General features: G+C 31.8%; 1 protein-coding gene across 4 annotated transcripts in view; it reads right to left on the bottom strand.

Annotated features, from left to right (window-relative positions):
• The window catches only part of LOC106461784 (pre-mRNA 3' end processing protein WDR33-like), a 64,322-nt gene that overhangs the window by 36,911 nt on the left and 17,239 nt on the right, over nt 1–10,172 (bottom strand). For all 4 annotated transcript variants that reach the window (XM_013921638.2, XM_022388850.1, XM_022388851.1 and 1 more), the window contains exons 3-4: nt 5,940–6,008; nt 3,080–3,184 (exon numbers count right to left, since the gene is read on the bottom strand). In XM_013921638.2, coding sequence (XP_013777092.1) covers nt 3,080–3,184; nt 5,940–6,008 — 174 coding nt within the window. The remainder of the gene's footprint in view (nt 1–3,079; nt 3,185–5,939; nt 6,009–10,172) is intronic.

The following is a 10,172-nucleotide window of genomic DNA, read 5'->3' as shown; positions in this document are numbered from 1 at the left end:
AACTAACTTAACTAACTAAACTAACAACAAGTAATAAGTAAGAACGTAAGAAGTAGTATACAGACACACACACATATATATATATATATATATATATATATATATATATATATATGAGGGAAGACATGAAAATGAGTTAGACAAGGGTATCCATTAAGCCCAATATTAGTGATACATCATCCCATATATAGGAAAAGAAAACTGGTGGAACTGTGATTAGAAAAAGTAAGATTTACTGTTTAAAGTTTGCAGAATACATATATAGTGGCAGATGATAAATGATTTAACTCTAAGGGTAAGGATAGGGTCAAAGTGTGGATGTCACAACTATGTTATCAACATAGGTCAATAAACTCAGCATCAAAATGTATTTTATACCCCAAATTTAATACAAGTTTTAATTTCTTAATTTCAAAATGAAATATTTAAATAATTTCTCAATCTTAACTTCTCTGTATCATACAATACTTCATCACACTTGAATTGACCAGTTGTACTTTTTTTTTCCACTTCTATATTATCTAAATTTCCCATAATTTACACACTTATAGATATCATTGAGCTAAAATGTAAACTTATAGCCTCTAAACTTCTTGCTTAACTGAGATTTATTAAATAAAGTGAAATCAACATGTCATGCCCCTCCTAACATATCCTGCCTTTCAAAAAATGTCAATAACTCACTCTAACATTATCTATTAGACTATTTCTAAGAGAGAATTCCAATTTACTACATTCCACAAATTTGGGAATATTGAGGTGACAGATTTTGAGAAATCTGTTCCCAGTTTCATTGTCTGCCATCATTGAAGCTCAGTCACTCAGCTATCTGAATTATTTTAATCCATTTATAGCTTACATAAAAAAGATAATTAAATTATATTAATCTAAGGACATTCTATTCTTTTCTGAGAATGAAAGTATTTTGTATTATAAATTAGATACTTGAATTGTAGAAAAATAATTTGTGAAACAACACTACCTAGTGAGTGTGGATGCCTTCTTTCAAGTGCAAAAGCTTGAAAAATACAAGATTCCACATGCATGTACTAAATTTCTTTTTCTTATGTATATTTTCTATTTATTGTTATAAAAATAAAGTGCAAAAATTAAAAACTTGTTAGGTTAGATAAGAAAACATAAATGAAGAAAAAATTAAATAAACAAATTACTTGTGATAATAGGTGCTGGTAACTCAATCTTTTGTTTAAAGAAAGCTGTCCCTTATAATAAATAACCAATTTTCTGTGTACAACAAACTTCTTTATTAAAAGCTTGCCAAATTTCATGAAGCTACATTTACTACATTCAATGTTATACAGTGTAGTATGTATAGTTTCATGGTAGTTACAAGTTTGGTCAAAATGACCAAGCCCATATATGGAGATATAAAAAGATGATTGGCAAGTCAAAGATATCTACAGAGCAACAATTTAATACTGAACTTAAACAAACCAAGGATTATATCTTTCAATTACAAGAAGAAGGAAGAGAAATAGTACTGAATGGATCAAAATACAGAGGTGGCAAACAAATATAAAATATTTGGAATACTGGTTTACAAACAGAAATACACAAAAGAAGCAGATGATACAGCAAAGGCCAAAGAGCTTTAAATATAGCATACAGTATAACACACAGAATTGCAATAAATTCAATTGTTTGATATGTTAATTGGATAAATGGTAATATATGAGGTTTAAACATGAAAATGGAATAAAGGAGAGAGGTTGCAGGAAAAATACGTAATATGGATATTAGAAATTCAGAAATACTCTGTATTATGTACAAAAGTGAGATTGAATACAAAAATACAAGATATTAATGGTTTAGGAGCTATGTTTCAGAAGTAATACGAATGAAAAAAGATGTCCAAAATGTGATTAATAAATAAGAGGAATTAAAAGGGGGGAATGGAGATGAGAAGAATATTGGAAGCACAGAAACAATAAAGATAAAGACAGAACAAAAGTTGGAGAAATGGAGTGCAGAACAACATTGTACTTACTGCACATACTGTCATAAGATAAAAACTGAAGCGATGAAATATTCGAGATAACAACAAATATGTATATATACATATATATAGATAGATATTAAATTATGGAGATTAAGACACATTCATAGAAAACAAAGTAGATCAGAAATGTAGATGTAAGAAAAAGGAAGAGAAATGGAACATATATGGGAATGTGAGCGAATGCAAAAAAGAATATGATTAAATTTAAGAGGAAAGAAATAAGGAAGAAAATAGGTGGATTTAAAATATTAAATTGAAGAATTCATAAAAGAAGAGTACATGGATTGAAACAGTAAATACATAGTTAAAAAAATGTAAATAATGATATTAAATTAGATAGAAAAAATTACCATGAAGAAAGTATTTTATAAAATCATTTCGTAGTGAGATAAACCTCTAATGAAAATATATTCATCTTCTAAAGAGGAAAACTCAGAATAAAAAAATGTTGGAAACCACTGCACTAATCCATGAAGAATACTTGGTAACCTAAGAATAAAATAATACTTGTAGTATTCTACAGTAACAAGGGTATCCTATAAGGACACAATGCAACTGGGTATTTTATATTAAAATGGGGTATTTATAAGGACAAAATGCAATCTGGTATCTTGCATTAACATGGGATACTAAAAAGAACACAATGTAATCAGTTATGTTACCAAATTGGAATTGATTTTATAACTATAAATTATAAAGAAAAATATCTGAATCAGTATTGACTACATGATACCCACTGTTATAAAATATTTACAAATGTCTAACACATTACAAGGGGATTGTTTTATACTTCAACTTTCACTTGGATATAAAAACAGAATAAATAAAATATACCTGAACATTTTATAAACACATTCTAAAAAAAAGTACTGCATATTAGTTGTACCTAAAATGAAAATCATGGTAAGTGAGCATCATGATTTAAAACTTATGAAGGTTACTTACTATGTAGAATTATACACATACTTTTCTCTATGTTTTAAAGTAGAGAAAAGACCGTGTATAATTCTACATATTAATTTACCTATGTTATGAATCTTAAACAACAAAGTTACTTACTGCTACGCAGAAGATTGGACATCTCATTTTATTTGTTGATGTACGCACAAATTTGGTGGTGACAGCATTGATTGGATTCTCGATCATACTCACAGGAGGAATTAGCTATAACAATACAAGTTGTGCATTTTGGGAACATATATAAAACAAATGCACGTACAGCATATCAACACAATACTAACCTATATCTCATTTATAATATCTGAATAGGTTCTCTAAAATAAACACGCTTATATTTTTGTTCTTAGTAATTAAATCTGATAATAAGCATAGTACCCCATTTGCTGTTAATTTCTTTATAACAAGAATTGACAATAATTTGTTAAATGAAAAAGGACTTGTTTAAAGTTCATCTTTCCATTTTGCATAAATTTACAGACATATACTTACTTCCTCTCACACAAAGCTGTCTTGATAATCTTTCTGCCCACAAAGCATGTTGGTGTAGCAAACTCCCTCTGCTACTCCCACTCAATCCTCACTTTTGAGAATTGGCAGGCTCTAAAAGAAGAACACCAGTAATGGGGAGGAAGGGTGTGAAAGGAGATAAGTACCTAATGAAAATATATTTTCATCGTAAGAAAATGTTAACTTCCAATACAGTCTTACCTTCTCTCACACAAATCTAGAATCCCACAGTGCAAAAGTGGTGGGTTTGGTGGAGGCACTCAACATTGAAGCCAAGCAGAAAGTGACCACCCAAAATGAATGGGTGTGCTCCGAGATGAAATCAAACCACACGTGAGATTCTCCACTACATCTTGAAAAGTTATGCTTTTCACCCTTGAAGCAGGAACCGAATCTGATATGGTTGGAAAAAAAGGATGTGTTCAGAGAGGGGCAATCCATAGCAAAATATAAACTGAATGAACTATGCAGATACCCATCCATAACTGGACAGATAAGGTTCCATAACTAGACCTTGGAATTAGAAGGCTTAGGATCCAAACAAATAAAAACAAAAATAATGTAACATAAACACAGTGGCTAGGGCATGTGTACATTGTTACATATACTCATCAACCTCAACCATAAGTACACAGTGTGTCATACATCAAGCAACTGGGATTACAAAGAGGAAGTTGGCAGTCAGCCAAACTACCAAAAACCAATGTGGAAGCAAGAAGTACAACAAACTGAACCCAGCATTACAGGTTCGTGGCATTGCCTCGAATCAACCGTAAAAAACAGGGCAATATTTGTAACTGGTATTATGAGCAGAAATCATAATTCACCCAACCATAAATGTAGGGAAGAGACATCCTGCATCCGGAATTACGAGGAGGACATGGAACATTCTCTCAACCATAGACACAGTATATGTACATAATGTTGCTGGTATTATTAGGCAGACAAAGTCCCTCAAACTTAACCACAGAAGCAGGGAAAGAACCTTCTGCAACTAGAATTAATGTTAAGAGAGAGGCCTCTACTGCACACAACCGTAAGAATAGGCAAGGTTATCCTGAACCCAGTATTAGGAGGAGGATCCTACGTAGGATGGTCCTGCTCCAACCAACAGTTGTCCTTCTGGGAAAAAGAAGAAATGGAAGGAGGGAAACCAGCTTTGCCCTCTTCTCACTGAGGGGGAAATGATGAGTATGTATGGTAAATTAAAATTCCAAAACTCACTCAGAAGAAGGCCTCCATGGTACACCACCCCAAAAACTGGGAAGTGGTAAGGACTCCCTTGCTCCACTGGAAGAAAAAAAAAAGGGAAAATAAATGCTGTGGGGAGTCTGGAGACCTTAGATGACAAAGGACATAAATATGTACCTTACCAAAGTCTGAGTACTGATGACATGAAATACTTAAATCTCCCATGTGTAAAGAAGGACAAAGCCACACAAAGGGCATCAGAGCCACGCTTACCACAGGTATATCCACCATATTGTATATAATGTGAAGTGTACAAGTTGAAAAACATACCACAGAACCACTGAGAGAAATGGAAGCAATATGAAGAAATGAGGAGAAGAACAAACTTCCACCAAAGTAAATGATGTGGCAGCACAGCAATTGGAGCAGGAAAAAGAAAACTAGTAAAATCACCCATGTCTTGAACAAACAGCAAAACCAAAATATGCATCAACCAACAACCTGATTAACTAGCTGTAAAAATGAAAATGGAAAAACTTCTGAAGAGGTGTAAAGTGTGACAGACCAAAATAAGAAGGTGTCGAAAAAATTCCTCAGAAATACTGTCAAGTTGAAAAGAAAAAGTAATCGCTGACTGAACATATGAATCTAGCTTCCTGCAAATTAAGGCCTGTACCTCTTCTGCAGATAAAGTAAAACCCTATTCCTGGGAAGTCATATCAGTAACATTTTCAACTGTAACAGGAATATCTGTAGTTGAGGCATTGAATCATGAATTCATACTAAAATCTCTTATAATTCGGTAACAAAACAAACAAACAAAATTGTTGAAACAATTTAATGCAAACTCAGTAAAATAAAACCGTTGAAAAAAAATTTAAATGACAAAGAAGCATAATCATAAATGGGAGCCACATGCAAAAAACATACATCCGAACAATGCTGTGCCAATCGAGAAAGTGAGGATTGAGTGGGAATACCAGAGGAAGCTAGCTGCACAAATATAGGTGGCACAATAGTATTGGTGGAGAGTAGTCACATGCTATGTACATGTTTAACAGTGGTGCGAAATTGGTGGGATATATAGACTGGAGTACTGAGCAAGAAAATTTTTTCAGCAATGCTTAGAGGGCAGAAAAAAGATCATGATAGCTATGTATGAAAGGAGGTTGACTTTATTGGAATATAAACTAACCAATGAATATCTGCAAATTATTTCACTTGGTTGAAAATCCATCATATCAAAGTACAAAATCCTCACCTCTGTATAATACCCTACATCTGGCTGCACAGCTCTTCTATCCCTAAAGTCTCTCTGCCACACTCGAGCCTAGAAGAGTAGCAATTATACATTTTAGTAATTCTTAGTGTTAAATACTCCATAAAATTATGTTCATTAATTATAATGCTCTTGGAAAAACTTATTTCAAGAAAACCAATAATATTTTATGTGATCACAATAATAGTTAAAAATCTCAAAATTCAACTGTCTATATAAACTAATTTAAAGCAAGTAAAATTATCAAAATACCACATTAAGATACATAACTTGCATATGAAATTTACATATCATTTAGTAAACAAAATCTTAATGTAATTACAGCCAAACATATCCTTTCAATGCCAAATATACAATTTTGGTTTGTTCAACATCTAACTAATGACAATCTATTGCATCTTGTCATTTGACAGCTCTCATCTACATTGTTGGTAAATGAAGTTACAATTCATGAACTAATGACTTTTTTTTTCTACTTTTTAATCATCACATAATGAAGGTTCTTTCAGGTATAAAAATTCACAGCCATACCTTAATTTAAAAAAAGTGCAAATTCTTTAGTGAACTTTCTGAAACAGATATCTCTTCAACAGTGCTAGAATTTTAACAGTGAAAAGGACTGTGAAGCACTGACATACATGTAGCCTTTTGAAATGGCTATCAAACTGGACCCCAAAAGATATAGAGGCTATATTCACTGAATGGTAAGTTAGTTGCTCAGCTGCCCAGCATGATAGAAAAGTCTACTTTTATTTCAGACATGAGGTCTACATCCATAAAAATGAAAATCTTAAAAACCATGTGATACACAGTAGAAAATGCCAAAAGTTCATTAAAAGATTCACTTTATGTGTATTGATCTACATAACACTTCAATCAGTTCTACTGCAGCTATGTAGTACTTTAAACTACAATGTAAGATCTATTATCATAATGGATAACAGCCATTAGTTATATCAAACCATAACATAACTTTACACAAGTTCAACCAAGAAACATGGAAAGTAAGCTTAGCAGCCATAAAAGCATTTGGAAATAAGCAAAATACATCTAGTTGTGAGGTTGTCTTTTTATTTTTAAATAATTTGATTACTTTGAAACAGCAATAAAAATTCACAATAGGCTGTTAGTCAGAAAGAAAGCAATTAAGTATGAAGTTGAGGTGTTCAAACTTAAAAGAAAGGTCTAAAAAATAAGGAATTCAAAGTAGGCACAAGTGAATGAAAAAACTTTAAAGCAAGAACACTAAAGTTCACTCATCACCCAATAGGCTAACTACATCAGAAGTTTTAAGTAAATTAAAGAAAATCACACGTAAAAAATCTTGGGAATGAGCATATACCTGAGATGCACAAAAACTTGCCACCAATAAATAAAAAAAAACTTCTTTAAGCACCATTTTCTTATCAAAGCAAGCAACAAGTAGAACAAAGCCATCCATATCTAAATTTTCAACATAACCACAGCAAAGAGCCTTCTATCTATGTTTGAAATATTAATAAACCTGTCAATGTGGGTAGGAAACTATCCGAGTAATAATGATAATGGTGTACTGATAGAAATGTTCAGGAAATAGAACAAACATAGAAACCTAACCATGGAACCTCAAACACACATGTATCTATGATCCACAATGGCACAGTAGTTTTTGTAAAGTAAGTTGGGTTATATAATTAGGGTCAAAGAATAATAATCTCTGAGCTAAAACATTTGAATAAGAATTAAGCTCCTTAATTCCACCAAGTGCATAAGTTATGTAACACAATTTAAAAAGGCACAAAGAAATTAAAAATCTTCTAATAACAAATCACGTGTAGGGTTCTCCAGTATTTAAAAAACAAATCCCACCCAACATTAAACCAAGAAAAAATTATATTGTGTGCACTCACAATACACTTTCTCATGTTTTCACATTTGTTTGAGTGGAGCTCAAGCACTTGCCCTACAACCTCTGTCGTAGAGTTGGATGATAAATGGCTTTTGATAATTGATTGACTGGCCACAGTAAACCCTTTCTTCAAACTTCAGATACAATAATTTAGAATTAAGTTACTTTTTTCAATCCAAAACTACTTAAATGAAAATGAACCATATATGCAAGTTAATGCAACTGCATTGTTTAACATTTAAAAACAATGAAAGATTTATTCACTTATCAGTCACCTGTTGCAACAGTACTGTGTGCAATTTTCCAGACTATTCAGTATTCCATTACATGTTCATAAGTGTTTGAGATAATGTTGGAGCCTTAAATGTTGTATCTATAACTACACAATGACTCAAAACAACCCAGGCAAATGGCTACTTAGCAAATATAAAAAATCTAGTATTGTTTGGATATTCTTCAAGTAGCCTTAATTTAAACTGAAACAACAAGAAATTAACAATTAGGATAACACCAACTTATTTTCTCAAACAAAACTTATGATATTTGTTACTTCTTTAGAGAGTTTGAAAACCATTAAGGAAAGAATAAGAATAAAAACTATTAAGTTTAGTGAGATAAAATAGTATTTCTGTGTTAACCAGTAACAGTAAGAGAAGAATGAGTTTTTCCCACCAAATAGTAATATTCAAATTCATTTTTCATTCTGCATTCGTACTTGAAAATGACCACACCAGTGATTGAAACGTTGTGCTTATTCTGAATATAAATTTTTTTTTTCCAATTACCCACTATTAGATGTCAATAAGTAACAGCAGTTTTTAACTTCTCTATGCTAACTGCAGTTATGGTTCATTTTTACATTGATGGTATGATACCTGTTGAGTTATTAAAATTTAGTGTAATTGTAACCAAATTTTCAGTATCTTATACAAAAAATAATAATATAGTATTTTGGACTAGCTAATGTACCCAATCAATGCACGAGGAAGACACAGAGTGGCCAGAACTCATTTGCATGTCTTTCAGCATCAACTTATCTTCTTTGATTTGTTTCTCCAGGAGCTTCATTTCACCATGTCAATTGCTTTTACTCAGCTTCAGTTATCCTAATTTTTGCTAAGCTTTCTTATTTTGTCATGCCATCCATCTATTTTTTTCTTTCTCTTGCTAAATGACACTTTCTTTCTTGCACTGTTTCTGAACTATTTTGAATTTTATTCAGAATTTCAGTTTAGAGCTTATTTCATAGATGGTGTCAGAAGTGTTCAATTGAAATGGAAAACTGAGGTGGCTCGATGCTGTAAACATGCCATCTTTTAATTTGAACATTAACATGCTTGATTTAATCTATAATGTATCAAACGATCTTGCTGTAAATATATTAATTTTAAACAAATAAAAAGAAAAATCCTGACTCAACTGAGATTTGAATGCAAGACATCCATCTGCGAGTTAAGCTCTGTAATCATGAAGCCACTTTGAAATCCAGTGTTTTAAATCGAACGTTAGCAAATATTAAGTTAAATGTCATGGTATTCATGTTTTTATGAATATTGAAAGAGTTTGCTCTAAACACAATCACTAAGGTGTGAAAATTTACCAAGATAACATTTAATTTACATTCATTTACACTTATCACATCTAAACAATGATGTCCAATGTTTCTTTTTCATACTATATGGTATTTTAAGGATGTCTGGCACTTATGTAGCTGAAGAGTTGGCAGTGGACGCTGTCAATCAATCATTTTCTCTTTAGTCAGAAGTTCAAAGTTACTCACAGTGGCAGATAGCCTTTGTAGCTTTGCCATAACAAAGACATGGCCAGGAATTGAACTCGAGACCCTCCAGTCATCAGGCCATGCTAGTTCAAAGTTTAACAAACTTGAAGTAAAAACAACAAAAACTTATAATGTTAGAATTGGGTTTCAATATCCACAGTGGGCACAGTACAATTAGCCCATTACATAGCTTTGTATTTAACAGCAAAAAAACAAAAATATAATGGCAATATTTTAGTTACTTGGAAAGTAGGAATAACCGAAAACAGGAATAATGGGAAAGCTAATTTTGAAAAGATTATTGTTTTTATGATGATTTATCAACTGTTGGAATAACCAAAAACAGTAATAATTGGAACAACTAATTTCCATTAGATGATTATTTTCATTATAAAAGATTTAATAGTAATTCTAATTAACTGGATACATTAGGTTTGATTATTGTTGTGACAATCAATTGTTGGAATAATAGTCCAGCTCTACCCTATAGTTCACACACACACACACACACACACACATATATATATATATATATATATATATATAT

The sequence above is a fragment of the Limulus polyphemus genome, unplaced genomic scaffold (assembly GCF_000517525.1).
Source record: "Limulus polyphemus unplaced genomic scaffold, Limulus_polyphemus-2.1.2 Scaffold1031, whole genome shotgun sequence".
Taxonomy (NCBI): Eukaryota; Metazoa; Arthropoda; class Merostomata; order Xiphosura; family Limulidae; genus Limulus; species Limulus polyphemus.
Note: the sequence above shows the minus strand (reverse complement) of the source record. Positions and strands in the feature narration are given on the sequence as shown.